Below are 22500 nucleotides of genomic sequence, written 5' to 3'. Positions count from 1 at the left end.
AATTTGCTTAGTACCCAACTTTCATTACTAGAGAAGGAATGGCAATCTGTTTTGGTTGGGATTCAAAAGGAAAACAAAACCCTGAGAAAGTGGAGGAAGTTCTCACATTGCAGTAACAAGATCTTGAGATGGTTAGAAAGAAAAGAAACAGAACTAATAGGTTATTTACCTGAGAAAACCTTTAGAGGAATAACTAAAAATGCCAAGAAATATGAGGTCTGCTCTTCACAATCAATTTTATTTTTTTCTCAATTTTTTTAATCAGTATTTTATATTAATAATTGTCTATTTTTATGAAATATTGAGAAGTGCTGATTATTAACATATGTTTAACATGAAAATTTACTATAAATATTTAATACAAATATTAAATTAAATTTTTGATGTAAATTTTTATGTTGAGTATTGATGTTAAATTTTTATACTTATTATTTACACTTATTATTTATATTAAATATTTATAATAAATATTTGGGATTTAATTTATAGAGTTTGTGTTTAAAAGTTGCTTCCCATAAATTTGAGCTTGTAAATCTTTTTCAAACTGCACAAGAGCTACCTGAACAAATGCTTCTATTTGAAAATGTTGTTCAACGCTTCAACAAACTAGAAGTGATGGCTAATGAAAAAAATAGTTTTTACTCATGCTTAAAGGAAAAGTGTCAGTTGCTCCATGCAAAAAAAACACTTTTAAAAAATATTTTAAAGAGTTCTAGATTAACTGGGTTCACAAAAATAAAAGCATCAAAAAGAGACAGCCGCATTGAATATGAAGTAAGTCATATAAACTAAATAATTTATTCATTTTTCAATTAGTGCTGGATATTGTTTAAAAAAATCCTGGTTTTTACTTTTAGTTTTCTTTATAATTTTAAATAAATACAAATTTTATAGTGTTGACTTTTAGTTTTCTTTATAATGTTAAACAAATACAAATTTTATAGTGTTGACTTAACTTATTTACATCAGTTGTTTTCCTTTAACTTTTCTAGAAAACTTAATTTTTGTGTGTGTGTGTTTTTCCTACTTTCTCATTACTTTATTGGGAAAAGTATTTGATGGAGCATATATTTTTCAGATTTTTTTTTACTTATTTGTTAAATGCAATTTATTGATTGACTATTTGCTAGGTCAAATTTATTTTAAAAAAAATTTTTTTTTAAAAACAAGCAAATAATCGATGAGTTAGAAATTCTTCATATTCAAACCATTGAAGTTTGTGAAATTGAAGGTTTTGAAGATTTTACTAAAGCAATAAAATCTCAACTAGATGCTTCTAACAAAAAGAAAAATGACATAAAAGAAAGGCACTTGGAAGATTCGGAGATTTTCCTGCCTCTTATTGAATCACATAGGTATGCTGAGAAATGCACCAAGGTAATCATTGTTTTTTCAAAACTTTTTAAAATTTTATTTTAGTATTTATGTTTAGCAATTTTATAATAATATTTATAATTATGCGAGTAAAATACTGCAGATATCACAAAAATATCTATAAATGAAAACACATATTTTTCATTTTTATAAAAAAAAATTTTTCATTTTTAAAACTCTGTTCTCATATAAAAATATCTATAAATGAAAACACATATTTTTCATTTTTAAAACTCTGTTCTCATATACTTTCTATCTTTTTTATTTGTTTTAAGAAAGAAATGTTTTTTTTTTGTATTTAATAAATAATTAATTGATTTTTATAATTTGTATGAAAACCAACTATCTTCTTTCATATAACATTTAGATTCATAAATAAATTATGATAAAAAATATAAGTTCTTGTTTTTACATAAAATAAAAATGAGTGGGTTATCTTCAATTGATTTTTTATGTAATTTTTATGTTGTTCTTTTTTTTTTTCTTTGTTCTTATTGTTTTTTTTTCTTTTATCAAATAGAATGAATTCAGAAAGTATATTGATACCCTTATATCATTGAATGAAAAAGCTAGGTCCATAATGCATTGCAGCTTGATACCAGTTGAGGTTTCACACAACCATAACAACAACTTTATTGGATCTGTTAAAGAAACTATTAGAGAAATTGTAAATAATTTGGATGCTTTTTTTAATAGTGTTCATGGCCTTTGTGACAGTTTCAATGACCCTGCTGATAATGCCAATCAATCTGTTAATTATGTCAATCATTCTGTTGATGAGGATGAGGAATACAAAGATGACAAGTTTGGTACTAATTTGAAAAATGTAAATATATCAACAAATATTTCATCCTATGCAACAAATATTAAGGCAAATAAAGTTGAGTTTTTTTCATATCTTTCATCAGAAAAGGAAAAACATCTTATAAACCAATTTGTACCATTACTCTTAATAACTAATGCTGAAGATTACACTGATACAAAACAGTTTCTTTTTTTTGAGTTTGTAAATAGTCTGGAAGTATCATGTAATCCTGAAGATTTCTATCACATACTAATGTCTACAGAAAGATTTAAGGTACTTAATTTTGAAATTTATTGGAATTTGATTATCATTTTATCATATTTTTATCATATCATATCTTTATTGTTCTAAGATCTAAAAATTACATGATCCTAATGAGTGTGTAATTAAAGAAATAATAATGGGTGCATTTTTATAAGATACAAGTAAAAAAGGTAAGAAATACTTTACAGGTGCACTTAAAATCATTTGTTACTAAAAAATCAAATAATGGAAGGTGTAAACTTGATAAAACTCTACAGCCAAAAGAAAGTTCTCAGTTATGTAAGTTGAGTAAACTCAACTCTTTCACCCAACATTTTCTTCCTAACATACAATTTGATGTGCTTCCAGCCTTTTTACACAAATGTGGTAACACAATTTATTTTTTAACTTACTTTCAGTTTTCTATTTACTTATTTTAGGAAAATGAGATGTTTTTAAAATATGAATTTTTTTTAGTTATTAATGAAATGAAAAATGCAGAATCACTGTTAAATTTCAATAAATCATTATTGCTTTCTATAGTTGTGAGGGATTTGAAAGTAGTCAAAAAGCAATGTATTTCAATGAACATTTCTATAAAAAATGAGTTTGAAAGTTTAGTAAATGTCCTTCAAAGGTTTAGTAAGCTCAAAGGCTGTTATGCTTTGCTGTTATCTGAGCTGTTTTGTTCATGCAAATGAAGTTTTGAATTTTCTAAATGTGAGAAAACACATTCTGTCTGTAATTAAGAAATTTCCCATAAAAATTAATGTTTCAAAAAAACCTCCCATAAGAATTAATGTGTTAATATTATTTCTGACTATAATTGATTTTTAAATTAAAACTATTAATTGCTTTTTATTGGCTAGGTTTTGGCAAGAGAGCTCAGTGTTGAACAGAATGTCTCAAAAAAATCCTTAATTGAAATAGGTTTGTTTAAAGTGAATTACTTTATAAAGAAAAAATTTGTTAAAAATATTGGCACATTATTAACTGATATGTCACAAGGTGTTTATTCTGAAATGAGTAGTTTAAGTTATCTAAAAACAGGAATTTACTCATTTTCAGATCTTTTGAAATTATCTCCAGGAATGGGTGACAGATCCTGCAGGGAATGTGAGCTGTACAAACCAAAGAAGTTGTTATACTGTCAAAAATCTGTGATAGAAGATTGTTTTAGAGTTGTTTTATCAGCTAAGTACAAAACTGACAAAGTTTATTTACCCTGCACTCTAGCTATTAAAGTGGTTTTAACATATGAGAAGTACGTTCCCCAGTTAATAGTGTATCAGGGGTTGATTAGCCAGTCAAATAAAGATTTTTTTGCAAAAATTCTGAGCAGCGTTAGCACAAATAAATGTACTGCGATTTGTAATCAACAAAAAGAAGAAGAAACTGGAAAACAAAATAAAGGTAATAGTTTAATTGCTTCTTACAATTGCAGTTCTACTGATAATAAAAAAATAACCCTACATAAGAGTAAACAGTTAGAAGGAAATGTGTCAACTATAAAAATTTCACCTGATTTCCCAACTGAAGATCATAATTTCACAAGAATTTCATTAGACAACAAATTAAACACTACCAAATTTATGTTTAACACTCATGTCATGGACAAACTTGAAACAATCCATGAATATATATCAGATTTTACAAGTTTAGACGGTGAAGGTGCAAAAAAAATCTGTTTTTGGAACAAACTTGTCCTTGATGAAGTAAGTAGTAGTATTAACTTTATCATGAAGACAAGCAAAGAAATAGAAAGCATTCTCCTACTAAGTGATAATATTGAACATAGAGAATACATCGAGGAAGTCATAAAGCAGTATAATATCTGCTTACTCCGTTATGAAAACATTCAATTGGCTTTGGAAACATGTAAACAACTACAAGGTGTTCAGTTATTACTTTCATCTGATGAAAAAAAAAATTGGGAAAATTTGAATCAGCAAGTTGATTGTGTATTCAAGCAAATTAAAACTTTCATCCTTTTAAAGAAGAATTTGCACAATTCTTTAAATAAGTTAAATATCTTAGATAGAGAATTTTTCCCAGAGTTTGTTAATAATTTGCAAGAACTTATCAAATCTATTTTACTCTCGATAGATGAGAGGTTAGTAGAGCTGAGAAATGCAGATGCAATTGCTCATTCCAATTTAAAGTTGTCTAAATATCTAACTAACATTGTTGAGAATTATTTGGAAGAGCTTGGTGAATCAAAGAAGTATTTAAATGTTGAGTATGAAAAGTTAAGCTGTCTTGCCACTTTGAAAGTTGTTTTAAACACTTTATCATTTGCTATTACAGAGCACAGGGTTAGATTGGATGAGATAGTCAGTTTAACAAAACAACTTGAAAATGGTTTACCCTCATTTAAGGACTCAATGTTATATAGTTTTGTCCAAAGTTGCATAGATAAAACTTATGAGCTAGAGGATCTTGTTATAAGCAGAGATAAAGAAGTTTCTGAGTTATTGGAATTTGCAGATGATTTTAAACAAGTTGCTATAACAGTCATAGGACTGGGTGAAAACATTGTTTCCATGTTAAGTGATGCTAAGTGTGATATCAATTTGTTTCTGCAACTTTTCACTATCTATAAGTCTGAAAGGAATCATTTAATTGACCAGCATTCCAAAACTTTATTTCTTCGGCTTCCTGACCATGATCGTGAAAATCTGCAGGATTTTCTAACGAGTGTAAATAAAATATTCTGTGTGTTTACTGACTTGATTAAAAAGAAATGCTTTTCATATCCGCTATTTGTACTTGATAAGGGAGACGAAATTATCACACAAAAAGGTATTAGTACCGATGATAAATTAGATAGTTGCAACTTTTCAAAAATTGATATCAATTTGATTGAGACAGAGGATTATAATTGTATCAATAAGAAATTTGATAATATCACTCTAAACGATTCATTTATAAAAATAAAAAGTAAAAAATTATACAGAAAAAAACCCCCGAAAATAAACTTTATTTCTTTTAAAACGCATCAGCACCAAGAAAATGTTAAAATGTTTTTTACGAAGAAACACACAATGAAAGTTTGTTTTAAGAACTCTTTCCATCAAAATAAGGGCCAGTTAATAAAACAAAGTATTAGCTACTATGATGAAGCTTTAGTTACTAAAAGTTCAATAGAAACATTGACTCACACAGGTCAAAAAATATTGAAAAAAATAACTTTTTTCCATCACACAATTGAATACCTAAACATATTTGGTGTTGTTTTAGAAAAGGTTAATGAAGAAGAACTTTTATACACTGCGCCAACCGTTAAAAAAGATCAGCTCATCAATCAGTTTTTAACCAATCAGTTTTTAATGTTATCCTCATGGTTTATGGATATAGTTTTCTTGGTTAAAAAGAATGAAGCATGCGCTCTTTTCCAAAATGATCTTCAAACGCAGCAAATAAATATCCAATTATTTAAATGGCTAAATGAGTTAATGAATAGTGCTTTTTCCAGTAAACAATATGTTAAAATGCAGGATGAAATCAAAAAGTTAGAGTTTAAACCATTCTTATTTCAAGCTGCTCTTCATGGAAAAGAGAACACAAAAGTGAAACAGAATCTTAATTCACCAAATGATGCCCTATATGCATTACAAAATGAGAGTAACGATAAAAGAAAAACTGTAGAAATAGTTAAAGAGTTTAAAATACTGTATGAGCATTTTGAGATATTTAGAGAAACTTCTAAATACAATACAGTAAGATGCCTTACCCCTCTTAGTAAAGAAAACGAATTGTGCCATATGAAGTTTCATAATGAAGAGGCTAGCCTAATAACAGCCTATGAGCCTATAAAATGTATGCAGAATTCTAACAGAGAAATCTCGCCTAATTTAAGACGGGATAGCCTAAAACTTGACAACTGGTTGACTATATATTCTAAATTAAAGAAGATCTTAGATCATGACATAAGCAATGCTAATTTGACTCACGCTCTAGAGACGTTTTCCATTCTTAAAGAGTTCAAACTTTTTGAAGAGCTTTCAGCAACAGATGTTTCAGATGTACACAGAAAACTTTACCTGGCCGATGTTATTCTTACAGTTATTCAAAACAGAAGTCATAAAATCAACTCTAGCTTTGTTTTTGAAGATATCAGAGTCTTATTTGAAAATGGTGTCAAAAGGTTAACGGTCACGATAAATCGTTTTACGTCGTTTGCATCGTATAAAGTTAGTATTAAAAAAAAACTTTATACTTCAATTCAATGTATAAAACATTTATTGCTCAAATATAAGTTTTTTAATTCTGAAGATCAAGAAAATATTTCTTTTATTGTTAACTTGAGAGATATTTACCAAAATCAAATGAAAATGGCAGAAATCACTGAAAAGTTTCATGGTTATGTGAAAAAGAGTTTGGAAAAACTTAAAAAGGAGATAAAGGAAATCGAATTGCTCACAACAAAAGATTGTGTAGAGCAATATTTTTATGATTTTGATGCTTTGAAAGAAAAAGCGATCTTAAAAAAACATATTTATACATCAATAAGTGCACAGATTCAACAAATTTGCCTACCAAAATTTGAGTCTAGCAGTTTGATATGTCTTTTAGCTGAATGTGATATGTCGCTGTGCAAGGCAGCAAATGCAATTGAGCTTATTCTTCAAGAGTTGAACCTACATCGAGAACGTTTGAGTTATTTTCATTCAGCAACTGATTTTTTATTTTTTCATTTTAATCTCACAGAGGTTACAGTAAGAAGTTTAAGCAAGCCATCATACTCAAATGAAACGTTAATTAGATTAAAAGAAATGAAAAGAAAGTTTAATGATCAACTGGGCATCATAAATGGATTGTTAAGTTTATCATTTTTAGTTCCTAAAGCTGAGATGTGTTTAGTGACAACCAAAATGGGTAAATTACGTACAGGAGTTGAGATGTTGCAACTAATTTTCAGTCAGGCAGAGACAGACCAAAAAGACTGTTTAGTGCAAAGAGACGGTTTGAAACTGGAAACATTGTTGAACAGATTTCTTTTTTTGATTGACTATCTGGAAAATGAGATTAGCAACAAGCAATCCGTCGACGATGAAATACATAATGTAAAAATACTATTGACAGAGATGGAAATACACTTTCCATTTGCTGACTATTCAAAGTTTGAAGACCTATATAAAAAGGTAGACGTGGCGCTACAGAAAAACAAAAACATTTCTACAAAACAGTGCAGTCAAACTCGCGATAGAAAATCTGAATTAAATGTGAATAAAATAAACAATGAATTAAAAACCGTTCGAAACGACATTTCTCGAAAAGTGCTTTCGGTTCCTTTAGTGGAAGAAGAAAAGCTGTTTCAGCTTTTAAACAGTCGAAAAGATTTTTATAAAGATTTTCTAGCTCGCGCAAAGTTATTAAAAACATTAGCAGGTGCTCTCAAAAAAAGTCGCTCTTACTATATTTTTCTTGTATTGCGTTTTATCGAAGATTCAGCTCAATCCCTTTTAGCCGAAATAAAAGCTGTTAACATTTTTGACGGAGACAAAGAGTTACTGCACGAGCTGCAAATGTTTGTAGCAAGTCTAAACTTAGAAATTTCCTCGATTATAAAACAACGAAGAGAAGAAAAAACTCTAAAAACAAATGCAGGAGAGCTGACTAACAAAAAAAAATTCGCTCGACAAAATTTTCTATGTAAAAATATAAAGGAACAGATTTGCCTAATAAAACATACGGAAGATAAATTTTCTAGTTTTATAAAAGAAGCAAAAAACGTTATTGAGAAGTCTTTCAAAATTTCAACAAATCTAGATTTAAACGCTGAACAATCGAGTGCGCTCAAGTTGAATGAAAAAATGAAATTAAACACCATTCAATTTAGCGAGTTACTCGGCACTAAATTGCACATTGAGAAATTTGCAGATGGCTTTGCAGCAGATGCGGTATGTATTCAAGCATGCTTCCTTCAGACTGAAAACTTTTTTTTAAAAGGTAACCAAGTAATAGATTATTTCTTAAAATTATTCTTCCAGTTGAAAACTTGCGATGATGAGTGCGTGTCTTTTAAAAAATGTTTACCTGAAGTGCAACGAGAATATATACAGCTCGATGAAGTTCTGCAGCAGTTTCCTAGGCTGAAGGAGAGAAATCTTTATCTCTTACATAAAGAATTAAAAACTATTGAAGCTGGCGTGTCTCAAATGAAAAAAATGCTTCAATTAGGTGATAATGAATCTGACAATTTATGTGATTCATTGTCATTAAAACGTTCTATGGATGGTATTTTTATCCAAGCATCAAAACTTAATCATGTTTTAGATAGCTTCTCTTTAAGCGATAAAATAACATTGAATGGATTGAGCGAAGTTTCTGCCGTTAAAGAAGCAATCTATAGTCTGTCATTGGCCTTCTCCGAGCTGTTAAAGTGTAACGATAATTTATACGTTCGTAGGCGCGATTTTAAAAATTTAAGCAGTAAATTCAAAGAGGCTACGCCACAACTAAGAAACAAAACAGTTGTGCAATCTGCTCATAAAAGCAAAGAAGAAATTATGACTTATGAATATTTTCATCAAGCCGGTGTTTTTTGTGAATCAGTCGAATATGACTCAGTTAGCTCAACTAATTGCTTCGGGCCTTTAGAGGTTTTTCGAAGCTCACCTGTTTCTGATCAAATTCAAGAAGGTGTCAGTATTGATACTTTGGGACAAATAGAAGCAATTTCCTTCATAGCATCGAATCACCCTAAACTTGGAACAATGAACGAAAGTGAAGATTTCTCTAAAATGAACTCGTCAGATTATCCAATAATTCAGTTTGATAATGAACTTTTAAAAGATAGTGAGCTTGAAATCACGTTTGGAACCGATTTAGAAGACGAGTTTTTTGAAGAAGATTTTAATGAAGTTGTTGTTACAGAACACCATAGAAAAGAGATATTTTGTACTAATTTAGAGTTTCCCCAAAAAGAAACTCTAAAAAATCAGCTAAAAACCAACGTTGAGGATCCAGTTCTAATTATCTTATCTCCATCGAATAGTGATCTACAGAATGTCGATCATCACGGCGGTTATCGGAATTTTGATTATAAAAAGTGTGAGAAAAAATTCAAAAATGATAGCGACGGTAGCGTCATTGAAAAAATGAAGCTTAATTTAGTAGATGTTGCGTTAGAATCAACTTTTGAAGCCGATGCGCTGTTAGATCAATCAATGTTGTCCCTCCTCACAAGCAATGAAGGCTTTAAGGTGTTTTTTTTTATTGTTAATTTTTGCTAATTTCCCTGTTTTCACATAACAATATGTAAATTTATTTAAATTTTAGGACCTAAAAACCACTTTAAACTCAATACAATACTCATGGATTTAATGGCTTAGGCCTGTAAGGGATCTACTTTCAGTTTTCCTCTATACATTTTTTTTTTTTTTTAATGTAGAGCTACTTTGTAATTTGTAATTCGAAGAGCTTACGCTTTTAAAATCGTTAGTTTTGTAATGTTATGCTTAGAAATATTTTTTGCTTCGTTCGGTTTTCTAATATTTCAATAATCCTTTATGTTTTTATCTCTTTTACTTATTATTTAGCTATAAAAATTTTTCTTTATTCTTTAATAATTTGGTTATTTATTATTATTATTATTATTATTATTATTATTATTATTATTATTATTATTATTATTATTATTATTATTATTATTATTATTATTATTATTATTATTATTATTATTATTATTATTACTATTACTATTATTATTATTATTATTATTATTATTATTATTATTATTATTATTATTATTATTATTATTATTATCTGTTATTATCAGTGGTTACTTTTATTATTAATTATCACTGCTATTGGTATTGTTGGTTGTTTTAATGATTATGGTTTGGTATTTTCTTAAATCATATATTATTAAGGCAATTTTTTTTGCATTTGTATTGGTATTTTGCTGCTGAATCGAAGTTTGAAGACTGCAGCTTGTATTTGCATTATATCAAAACAATAATAAATCATCAATTATAAATGTTTTTCGCAAAAGTTAGGTTTTTTTTCAAAAAGTCAGAAATAGGTCAAATGTATAGCTATTTCAATTAACAGATATTAAAAGAGGGATTTTGCTTTCGACTTTCTCTGTAAATTTTATGTCTGACCAGGTATTTTTTTTTGTCCGATATTTTTAAATCGTCTAAAGTATACTGTTTTTGGTATTTGCAAAAAGGTTTGGCGGCAGATTCGACTCAATAGAAATGCGCTTCTATTCTCTTTTCAATTGCGCTCCTACATCGATGTTTTATTATTATCTTTATTATTATTATTACTATAATTATCATTATTATTATCATTAGAAAGAATTTCTGAAATTTTTTTTTTAGAAATGTTTTTACTTTTTTAGGCAGCTCGAATCTTTGAGTCTAGTGCCAGTGATTGTGACTGTTCTTGCATCTATACACCATCAGCTATCAAAACCTTTTTACCATGTCAACAGCATCGATTCAGTGAACAGGTCTGTTTTTTGATTTAGCCTTTTCTAAAAATAAAAAACTAATAATTCCACTGTTCCAAAAAAAAACATTACAAATCCTTTGTGTTTCCATTACTCAGGAAAAAGCCTTGGCACCATGTGTGGGAAAAAAAAGTAGTTTCCTGCGTAGTGCTCAAGACCAACTTTGTGAAAATCTATCAGCATGCTTCGCTGAAGGAGTTGTTGAGTTTGAAGTAATTGACAAGGCAACTACTGAGGCTAACTTAAATATTAGAAAGGTAATGAATAGATTTTAAAAAATTAATATTTTAGTTGTTATTATTTGTTTATTTAAGAAAAATTGTCTTTTTAGATCGGAAAGTATAGCAAACTAAAATGTTGCTTAGAAAATTTGAACTCGGAGCTTAAAGAGTTTCTGAAAAACCTGAATGTGGGAAATATCAGTTATTTACCGAACTTCTGTCACGTGTGTGCTTACAATAATTACAAATTCATTTTCTTTTTCTAAGCAAAAAATTTTAAAGAATCTAAATTTTAAGAGTTGGAGTGTTTTTTTTTTTCAGAGTTGGAGTATTATTTTTTCTCTCTACCGTCAAATCTGCAACGCTAAACACGAATTACGCATGAAATCGAAAAAAGAAAAAACTAACGAATTACGGGATATTTTGCTTTCCATCGAAAAAAGCCTTTCCGACACCTCTGAACTGTGTGAAACCCGTTTGCTACCGATGATTGCTGGTATTTTTTCCAACCTTATTGTGAGTGTTGTGATGTTTGAAAGAATCGAACATCAGTTTCAAACGTATGACACTCGGTTTGTTGTCGAAATAGACGAAATTCGCAACTTAACGGTTAGCTGTTTCAACATTTCACGATTAGAAATAAAATATAAAGCAGTTTTCTGTTAGACAGATCAAAAAAATTTTTGAAGTGTTACTGCTAACTTTTAGCGTTTATTTCAATTGAGAAAATAGTGTATATTGAGTAGCAATTTTGTTTACTTTAAGTTCAGCGATAAGATTATTTTTTATTTGCTTAGCGTTTAATTCAGGTTTCATTTGATTGCACGTCGGTGCTAAAAAAGACTTATTCGTTGTAAATCTATTTACATTGTTTCTTAGAAGCTGAATGAAAACGTTCAAAAACTTATTGACGACGCGTTGGCTCTCGTGAATGTTTGGAGGCAGTTAGAAATACATGACGAAGCGTTTGAAAAAAGAGTTGAACATGTTTTATTTTTGTGCTACCGAATTGATTCTCTTTTAGAAAATTTGCTTTCGAAGCAACTTTTTGTAGAAGACGAATATATGCAGAATGTCCAGGATTTGCAGACAGAAGTTGCATATTTATCAAGTTTGCCCGTATATGAGGTACTGTCTATTTTTGAAACTAATGTTGTGTGTGTGTCTGTGTGTCTGTGTCTGTGTGTGACTCAATTTACTTTACATTTTGACATATTTTAGTTGTCGGAAAGTGTATTGGAATCTCACTCCAAACACCTATTGAATCTCCAATCTCGAATAGAGCTACATAAAAATCTTGAGTTAGCACCAGAAATGCTGCTAACCATTCAGCGAGCCCTAGAAGCTCTCAAACTGAACTTCCATAGAGAAAATCAGCAGTCTGATTATAACTCTTCTCAACAATCACATAAAAGCATCAATCTAAAGTTAAGTCCTCAACATCGTGAACCTTCAACAGATTGTAAAGGATACCCAGTTGTTTTATCGTCAAGACTTATTCCATTGAATGAAAGAAGCTCTTTAAGTAAGTCAAACGAGTCAAAAAGTAGTTGTGTGTTACATGTTGCAGATCGTAATGATTGCGCAATCGCATTTCAGTTGAGACCTTTTATTATGTCTAATAAAGATGATTGGTCAGTTAATTGCGCGCTCGTTGAAAATAAAACTGAGAAAACAGAATTAGTTTCTGACAATAGTAATAACGAAGAATTAAGAGTGGGCGGTTGTTCAAAATTAATGAGTTGGGCGTCTTTTTTTAACGATGCTCAAAACAACGGTAAATTTTCTTGTCAGAATTCTTTTTCTGATTCACTAGATATAACACCATCAGAAGTTAACATTGAAGAAATCTCTAATGTCGGAGAATTCACTGATAATAAAGTTTTTGAAAGCATTAGAACTTCAAGCAACGTGTCCTTAGATTGGGATTTCGTTGATGAAGTTGATTCGTTTCGAAGAGAAGCTCCCATAATTGAAGATCAAATTCAAGCTAAGCTCTTTAAACCAAGCCTATGTGGAAGTTTAATAAATCTAAGCGACGGAAAAATTGAATATTTAAGATGCGAGGAAGAAAAACTGCCAGATTCATTGTACACACTCAAAACTTTTCAAGTTATTATGAATCCTAATGATAATGGCGACATTAAGCACAGCATTTCAAATACTAACACTTCAAGTACTAACACTTCACCGAGTAACTATTCGAATAAAAGCAAAATTAGAAATGAAAACTTTTTGTCGCTAAATAAGTCTGAGAATCTGGATTTAGGTTGCCCCAATCAGTTAGCTGATCAAGTTTCAGCAACTTTTTCAGAAAGTTCAGAATGCTTTGATCTTGATGAAGAAAAATCCTGTCAAAACTTGGATCACATCGAAGAAGCGGCAACTGTTCAAAATCTGAATGACGCTGCAGCTGCTGCTTTGATTATTACAAATGGACAACATAGTGAGCCTCTTAAAAAAAGCGATGAAGTAAATTCTTACGAAAAAGAACCTAAAATTTCTTTCACCGCTATATTACCACACACATATCCTACGGATTACTTTGTTAAACTATCGGCACTTGAAGAAAATGATAAATTAATTGAATTGAATAACAATGGAATTAAGGCTAGTATTAATTGCTTAGATCGCATTTTTACGGAAGAAAATAACGACGCAACAAAGGTAGACGAAGCTAAAGAAGATTGCTGTCAGGAAGGTTTAGATCAATCCTTTTTAGTTCCAATGCTGATTAACTCACTACCTCATACGCATTCCCCATTATTCATACCGGAAGTAACGGACGTTTTCCCGGATCCAATTGTTTTGTCGCCGCATGACACAATTCAACGATCAGAGGCAGTTAGTCCAATTTTCTTTCAAGTAGAAGGTCCTTCCAACAAAAATGAAAATAATGTGCAAAAGTCTGTTTTGTTGGATTTGACTACGATAGAGAATGAAAATATTTTATTTGAGGAGTGTAACCTTCCTCTTCTATCCTATATCAATGAAATCAAAACGAGTTCGTTGAATCTCCCTAAATTAAATGGTGAACTAATTGATACAACAAATCGAATTGATGATCAAATTGACATCAGCATTGGTGGGAAGTCACAAGGAGTTTTTTTGTCTGGCGATGTTAATACTATTGATATAGTTCCTAAGGATGGATGTGATAAAGAGGCTCCGTTACTATTACCTTCGTTTCAGTCAGCGCCAAAAAATGAAACTTTGCAACCCTCTAAATTAAATATGAATGGGATAGGACTGGATTTTACAGCATCGTACTCTGCTGATACATGTGTTACTCCCTACGCATCTTCATACAACATTACAGATCAAGATATGAATCTCTATGCAGAGCTCACAAAAGCTGAAGAGAGGAAAGAAATTGACCAGCTGTTTAAAAGTACCACCCAGGAACTGCATGATAGCTTAAATTCTAATATGAAATGTTATTCATTCTCTGTGGATGTTCAATCATCTGATTTAAAAAATAAGTATGAATCTCTTGCTTTGCCTCGAGCTTCATCTCCTCTTTTGATGTCAAATTCTTTAGTTAGAGCTCTCCAAACAAACGAATTTTCAAATAGCTGTAATGATAATGGATATGAATCCAGTTTTCTTTCTTCTAATATGTCTTCATGTTCTTTAAATTTGCTGTTAAATGAAGAAAAAAGTCCCCTATTAGGGATTAATTTTGTGAACCAGACTTCTTTAAAAAGCGCTATCGATCCCATGCTAAATGAGTTTGAACAAAAAGCGCAAGCTTGCATGGAATCCATGCTTCTTATTTCAGATATGATAAGTGAACAGCTGGAGAAAAAAGATAAAGCAGAGAATGACACGAAAACTAAATTTGTGAGTTTTTTTTAATGTTGAACCTTTATATATTAAAGGTAAAAAACTGCTGGGGGTTTTGACTATGTTTGTGAATACATATTATTCATAATTTTGTTTGCTTTCCTTTTGTGTTGTTACTTTCTAGTGTAATTGAACTTTTCCTGATGTAACCAATGGTTTTTTTTTGATATTCAGAAACTTCTCTCTTATTTTGGATTGCAGCAGTCTAAAAATGATTCATTGAATATTATTGGTAAGCAAATTCAGAAAGTCTACGGTATTGAAACAAATGACCGAATACAGGAGAAACTTGATGTAGTAAACAATTACTGGAACAGCTTGCAAGACAAAGCAATACATAGAGAGGATACAAGTATCAATCCTGATCCTGCTCTACAAATCAATAAAGTTGATCTTTCTCAGCAACTAATTAATAGAATATTGCAATCTGAAGATAACAGTTTGTATTCAGTTTCTAACCAAAAACCTATTGAACTTTACAACTTCACAGAATTTCAGCAACAACAAATGGATTGTTATCAATTGCAGTATGCTAAGATATTAATTTTGTTGACAGCATACAATGATCGGCTGACATTTGAAAATGTTCAAGATGGGGAAAAGTTAAAAAATGAGTTTTATTCAATCCATGTAATTTATTTATTTTTTATCATTTTTGTAACATTGTAACTATTATAGTTGTTCTATTATAACACTTATTGTGATAGAATAACTATAATTCTTTTTAAATTAATTATTATATCACAATTTTTTTAATTTGATTTAGTATTTAATATTTGACATGTGTTCGCAAGTCAAACTATTAGAAAAATTTGAAGAGGACTTTGCTAAAATAGAAAATCCGTGTGATTTGCTGACAAAATATCATAATCATATAGTTTATTTATGGAAACATATTCTTAACAAAATTAACACAAAAGCAGAGCAGCTTTACAAGTCATTTCATACCGAAAGTTGTCACAGAGATTTTCTTATCAATAGCAATCTATCTCAACAATGGTTCTTAGAGCTTGAAACAATTCTTTACGACACTAAAGATTTATTTTTACTTCATGCTGGCAGTGGCAGGTGTGAAACAAGTAAAATGACGTATGCATTTTTAGCCAAAGTAAGATTTTTAAGGTGAATGATAAGTAATAAACCCAAAAAAAATATTTCTAATTTCAGTAAAAATTTCTTTTCAACTATTTATTTCAGATGCTTGAAGCAAACTTTAAAATGGCAAAAGAAATGATGGTCAATAACAGTGTAGACTTAGAGAAATGTTCTGATCTGTTGGTTGATATTATCAATATCATGCATTCTGATTTAAATACTGATGTTGAAAGTTGTACTTCTTGTGACAAATTTATACTTGAACTTAACCTCAACACACCAGAGTTTTTTGTGTTACCAGGCTTTTGTAATCAAAATGCTAGTTCTGTTAATAGGCTGTCATATTTTGAAAAAGAATTGGAGTCTTTTTTAGATTATTTATTAGAAACTAACAAAGCATTAAAGCATGTTGATATTGCAAGCGATACAATGACACTAATTGCAAACACAGCATGTCTTCAGGTGAAGTTCATAATTTGTATTTTACTTATTTCATTTCCATAAATTATTGTAATTTTCCATAAATTTACATAATTCATAAATTTTACAAACTAGCTGGCAAAATAAATATGTAACTTCTTTTGTTATTAACAGCTTAATTACTTATTTTTACTTAACAACATAATTACAAAAAAACTCAATCTTTTTGTTACTTAGACCTTCTTACAGAACATCAAGGCCAAAGAGTTACCTTTAAGATATATTTACGCTGGATTTCTTATTCAAAACACAAGTTGCGAGCTTAATGAAAAATTTATTGAAACAATGGAAAAAAGTGAAAAAATGTATAATGAATGTTTATCCATACTTCAAACCTGTGTTTGCATTTTACTAATGACTAAGTCAGTTGCCAAGCGGAAGACATATTTGCTTACTTGGCTTCTAAAACTTGAAAAGCAAATTGAATCTTTAACCAGTAAACCAGAACAATGTTTAGATGATGCAACAAGAAAGTTGATGAATATCTCAAATGTTGCACAGCGTTTCAAAAATAAATCTGTCACCAAAGACAAAGTAATTAGCGATGCAATACATCTTAAAGAAATGAGTGGTGACCTCAATGAACTATCATTTGTTTCCAGGTTAACAAATGACTGGAATCGAATTGCAATGGCACTTGAAAAGGAAACAAATAGACTAAATTCTCTGGCATCTACTTGGAAAGAATTTAAATCCTTAGCTCAAATTCTTGAGCAAGATCTTGCCAGGTTTTTGTTATCAGTTGACACCAGCATTGAACATATAACTGTTGAACATGTATTATTGGAGCGTGAGCTATTGTTAAAAGTAAAAAAGCAATTGAGAAAAAAAGAGAAGGTGAGAGATCAGCTTAAAGTTTTTCGTGATAATATTTTTTTAAACAATTTAGAAAAGTCACCTACACTTATTGATGAGAAACTTGCAACAATAGACTCCTTATGGTTTGAATTGCAGTCCAAAATATCAGACAGGTTGAGAGTATTATCAGATGTCAAAAGTGAATTAGAATGGATTGTAGTGAATGAAACAATGCTTGAAGTTCGCAAGTGCATTAGCAGTGGTGAGGAGTTATTAGATGTGTATGCATCACCGGTCTCTCTCACTGCTCAAGAAGTTGAGGAAGGATTATTGTTACTTCATGTAAGAATAATCTGTTTCTTCCAGTGGTGAATACATAATGTATTTAAAACATTAATTGCATTTATAACGAAATAAATTAAATGTTAGATTATTCAATTTTTTTAGGATTCTTTATCTAAGCTTCAAAAGATGCAACCTATCATAGATAAATTGGATAGCCATCTCTTCAATGAAAAATGGTTAGTGAAAAATAATTTCCAAGAACAAGTTGCCATGATTCATATTAGATACAAATGTTTGTTTGAAAGTTTAAATGAGCGGAGAAACTTGCTTACTATCCATCTTGAAAGCATACGCACTCATGATATTGTAATTACTGACTGTGAAAAAGAGCATGAGGGAATAGATGCTGCTTTACATAAGTTAAGACTTCTGGAGTGTTCTGATGATCTTAGTGACCACCAGGAACAACTTAAGGTACCTTTAAAATTCTCCTATGATGAAAAATGTTTTACACTTTATCTTTGTTTTTATTTGTCTGTTTTATTGTCTTATTTTCCAGATTTTAATTGTAATTTAATGCATATAAGTAAAAGAAATTGTATAATTTTAAAGTTTGAATTTTTTTTGTACTTATCTTTTAGTCTCACCTTAGCTAAAATTGTTTTTTAAAAGTTTCATAAACTAGTGTGCACTATTTCACGTTACTACATACTTTTTTACAAAGAGACATTATTTCAATGTATTAAGGTTTATTGTTACTTTTAGATTAACCTTACTTATATAATGCAAATAAATCATGCAAATTGATGCTCCATAGATTTATCCTAAGAGCAGTTTTAAGAAATGTTGTAGGTTTTTGAATTTCAAGATCAACTTTTGTTAGAGCTCTTTATCTCTGTTAGAATAAATTTTTAAATAAAAGTAATATTATCATTCATCAGATGCTCATAAAATGTAATTTTACTTAAAAAATTTAAAAATGTAATACTAAAACGTAAAATTCAAAGACATAAAGTTTAAAAAAGGTTTTCCAATATAAAGAATAAAATGGCAAATATTTTTGCCATTTTATTCTTTATATTGGAAAACCTTTTTTAAACTTTAGCTCTCATCGAGTTTTTTGATAGCCATCACAGGTAAATATTTTCTTAACATTAACTCCATAGAGCAGCACATACTTTATGCTACCATCTCCAGTATTTGGGGAATTTTGGAGAAACACATATCATCAAAGGAGTATCAACAGAAATCACAAAGCTACTTATCAATCTCATCTTTAGCACTAGGAGCAGATACAGATGCATCTGGATGTATATAATTATTTTCATGATAATTTAATTATCATCTTGCCAAAGATTTCTCTAACTAAGATTTATATGGTGATCCAGTTATAATTTCTTCATAATTAACACCATAATTTCAAATGGCTATTTCAAATGATTTTGGTAGATTGATTTGATATCAGTGATTTAGAATAAAAAACATAAAAAATGTAGCTTAAGTTAACATGTAAATATAAATGTAAATGAACTAAAAAAAAACACCTTTTTTGGGAAACCCTTATTAAGTTAGTAAAAAAAATCAAACATCAGACATCAGTTGATATTCAGATAATTTGCTTGATAGGTAAAAAAGTATATCCTAATACTTGGCATAATAATATTTAACTATTGTCTATTATTATTGTTCAAAATCAATTACCTTGTTGAATTACAGTTGCACCCTGTGAGACAAAATCAATATGATTTAATGCTTCAGCAGAAGCTGAAGTTCTGTTGGTTGAAGTATGTATCTCAAACTTAAAGTTTTAAATTTGTTGACCTTACAATTGGATAATCAGTAGCCTAAGCTACTATATTTATTACTGTGATTGTTTTGTGACATAGATAACTCATCTACTTTGTATAAGTTTGATAGAGGTTTGCCGTTGACATTAAATATTACATTTTTAATTCATCATAAGAACTCGAAAAAGTAATATTAATGCTTATTGAATGCTGTAATGAAGTTGATTCAGCAGCTCTCACATTCTTTTCCAGCTAACTTAGTTATACTATTAAATTTGTGACCAATTTAACTTTCCTCATAATACTGTAAAACTATGTGGTTTACAACCTTTGGTGTCAGACCAAATAATCTCTGTGACATGGTGTAAGTACTTCTAGCTCTTCTTCTTGAGAAATAGAGATTGTTTTTAAATGTTTAACACTTCTCAATGCAAGTGTCAACAGATACTAGTTTTAAAAAGTCATGAAATGTTTATCATGGTATTTCAAATTGCTTCACAACTGAACATTTTGAATAATCACCAACAAAAACAACCTTTATCCTACTTTATACAATATTAACAAAATTTTAATACATATATTTATTTTCCTAAATTCTAATGCATATCCTTTGACAAAATTATTCAATGATTATCATAGATCATCGATCAAGCTATTGAAAAATTATCCGACCGTATATACCATATTGAATTTGGAGATGAAACTCAATTTCTTACAGAGTTTACCAAAGGTAGGGTTAGTGTGCTAAAAGATCGATTAAAATCTACGAAGTTAAAATTTTCAGAAGTTGAAAGAAGGGCAAAAAGATTGTTGGAATTTGGCACTTTGGAAGATGAGCTAACCAGTGCAGAGGATTTTTTAAATGAATCAAAACGCTTTATCAACAGCATGACGAATGCAAATGTATCAGATTTGCCTTTTTTTTCTAAGCGCCTTGCGGTTCGTCTCTATTTTTATTCTAAAGTTTTTTTAAATCCAAATTTTCAAACTTAAATTTAGTTTTGCTGTTCAACTTTTTTATTCATTTTTTTTAGGAAATTCAGCTAGAGTTACCGCATAGGCTTGCATACCTTGAGCAGTTTGAAGAGAAGTTAGCTAATTCGCAATCAACTGACATGGGAAGCAGCTTATTATTTGTAAAAGAAAATTTAACTCTTGAGATGCAAAAGTTTGGTTTTCAGCTTGAAAAGAAGCAGCAAGAAATTGAAATTGCTATTTCTTCCCTCCGCCATTTTGAAGAAGATTATAAAGAATTAGAAAAATGGCTCAATGAAAAAGAGGCACACTATGACAAATTGCTAACGCATGCACATTTATCGTCTGATATTGACAAAATTATAGATAGTTGCAAGGTAGATTAAAAAAAAAGTTTTGCAAGATATATCAGGGGAAATAACCTTTAGCCATAAAATCATTAAAAATTTAAGAGTTATAAAGTTTCAAAAATCTTTTTAAAATTTTCAAAAAATTATTTAATCAAATAGTTGGAAAATATAGTTTAATTGTTCTTATTGAGGAAAAAATTTTCTAATACCGATTATGTTTAGAAGTTGCAGGCTGACTTGCCAGTGTTTTTAACTTTCTCCAACAGCATGATGTCTTTGCTCTCTGACAAAAATATCAATTGTTGTTTTGCTGACGTAAGCTTGAACCAGTTGAATGTAAGATTTGACGTATTGCAGGAGCAGACGAATCTTCTTTGCAAAAAGTAAATTTTGCATTGTTACTCCGTTTTTATCTTTCTGTTGGCGAGTTTTGTTGACCTAATTTCTGAGTAGTCTTATTTGTTTTTAGCCTGGTTTCTGTTTTATTTACATTTTTATTTCTTCTACTTCTTTATGTTTGTATGACATTTTCAGTTTATAATTTTTCCTACAAAGGTTTTGTCAAATTAAGCAGAAGTTTTCAGCTTACATTGATCTTTTTGAAAGAACATCTTCATGGGTACAAAATCGAAAGGCACAATCTTTCTTTGATTTCGCAGAATATTCTACATCAGTGCAGGTTCGTATTGCAACAACGAATATTCTTATTTCGTTTGATTTTTGGCTGATGTTTTCATTGTTTTAAAAGCTCCAACGTTTTCCTGATGAATGATTTTTTAATTTAGTCTCGCTTAGCAGAGTGCATTAGTTTACAAAAAGAACTTCAAGAAATGCTAAAATTAAATGAACTTGACAGTTACATTGAAGTGCAAGCTAGCAGTTGTTTGGAAAAAATGGAAAGTTCAAGCTCACAGTTAACCAAAGAACTGCTTTTGATTGAACAAATAGATAAACTTTTGGCCGCATTTGATGTTGAATTTAAAAGAATAAACGATGATATAGATTTGTTAATTGAACATCTCCAAAAAAACTATGACTGTTCAAAAATTCAGGTTACATATGCAGTTTTTTTTTAATCTTGTAATCCCGCGTTGATATGCATATGTTGTTAATCAAATCACTTTTTAATTATAGAACTTGAGAGAAAAAGTAAATAGAAAATCTGAAAGCATACACGAAAAAAACAATAATCTTATGGATCTGATAAAAGATGCACTATGGGCCTCTGATATTCGATGTCGACAGGAATTGCGCATCTCTTCCTTGTCAAAGAGGTTAAATCAAATCCTCTTTTCTGATGAAGAAAGCAAAAGATATCAGCAACGCACTGAGGCTGTAAAGAAGTTAGATGAATCTACAAAAGTAATATTGAGTTGGATCAGCCAAACGGAAGCAAAACTAATTGACATGAAAAATCGAATAAAATTATCGAATGTGTCAATTTTAAAAAAGTGTTTTGAAGAATTAAAGGTGATTTATTTTTTGTTATTCGTGTTTTAATTTTTTTTTTTTTAATTTGGGTTATTCTATTTTTAAGATATTTTTTGATTTTTAATTAACAAACTTTTTATTTTGTTTAAAAAAAGAGTTTAAAATGTGAGAAACAACACCAACAGGAAGTATACAACGAAGTGATAAATCAGTTCAATGAAATTAATGGAAGTTTTCCTCAGCTTTACAGCGACTTTCCTAAGACCCCACAATCATTACAAGATTCTTGGTCAAAACTAGAAAAATTGATTGGTAAACGTTTTGATGATATGAAAGAAGTGCTATT

The 22500-nt window shown here is 29.7% G+C and overlaps 1 protein-coding gene across 6 annotated transcripts in view; it reads left to right on the top strand.

Annotated features, from left to right (window-relative positions):
- The window catches only part of LOC145185937 (uncharacterized), a 43445-nt gene that overhangs the window by 17608 nt on the left and 3337 nt on the right, over positions 1 to 22500 (top strand). For 3 of the 6 annotated variants that reach the window (XM_090097934.1, XM_090097935.1, XM_090097931.1), the window contains 24 exons: positions 1 to 216; positions 490 to 774; positions 1171 to 1377; positions 1895 to 2452; positions 3292 to 3352; positions 3491 to 9630; positions 10776 to 10886; positions 10985 to 11143; positions 11218 to 11331; positions 11429 to 11716; positions 11987 to 12235; positions 12329 to 14950; positions 15128 to 15583; positions 15720 to 16061; positions 16151 to 16510; positions 16706 to 17668; positions 17774 to 18085; positions 20038 to 20337; positions 20433 to 20750; positions 20946 to 21106; positions 21279 to 21402; positions 21509 to 21775; positions 21858 to 22193; positions 22310 to 22500. The exon at positions 1 to 216 is cut by the window's left edge and continues 144 nt beyond it; the exon at positions 22310 to 22500 is cut by the window's right edge and continues 130 nt beyond it. In XM_090097934.1, the coding sequence (XP_089954060.1) occupies positions 1 to 216; positions 490 to 774; positions 1171 to 1377; positions 1895 to 2452; positions 3292 to 3352; positions 3491 to 9630; positions 10776 to 10886; positions 10985 to 11143; positions 11218 to 11331; positions 11429 to 11716; positions 11987 to 12235; positions 12329 to 14950; positions 15128 to 15583; positions 15720 to 16061; positions 16151 to 16510; positions 16706 to 17668; positions 17774 to 18085; positions 20038 to 20337; positions 20433 to 20750; positions 20946 to 21106; positions 21279 to 21402; positions 21509 to 21775; positions 21858 to 22193; positions 22310 to 22500 (15140 nt within the window). Of the gene's footprint in view, positions 217 to 489; positions 775 to 1170; positions 1378 to 1894; positions 2453 to 3291; positions 3353 to 3490; positions 9631 to 10775; positions 10887 to 10984; positions 11144 to 11217; positions 11332 to 11428; positions 11717 to 11986; positions 12236 to 12328; positions 14951 to 15127; positions 15584 to 15719; positions 16062 to 16150; positions 16511 to 16705; positions 17669 to 17773; positions 18086 to 20037; positions 20338 to 20432; positions 20751 to 20945; positions 21107 to 21278; positions 21403 to 21508; positions 21776 to 21857; positions 22194 to 22309 lie in introns of those variants that run through there. The other 3 variants (XM_090097933.1, XM_090097932.1, XR_016455692.1) reach the window with 3 other exon arrangements.

The sequence above is a fragment of the Hydra viridissima genome, unplaced genomic scaffold, assembly GCF_058129835.1.
Source record: "Hydra viridissima isolate aposymbiotic clone 2 unplaced genomic scaffold, HvirCarnegie_v1 scaffold_9, whole genome shotgun sequence".
Lineage (NCBI taxonomy): Eukaryota > Metazoa > Cnidaria > Hydrozoa > Anthoathecata > Hydridae > Hydra > Hydra viridissima.
The sequence above is the reverse complement of the archived record's forward strand: the minus strand, read 5'-3'. Positions and strand labels throughout refer to the sequence as shown.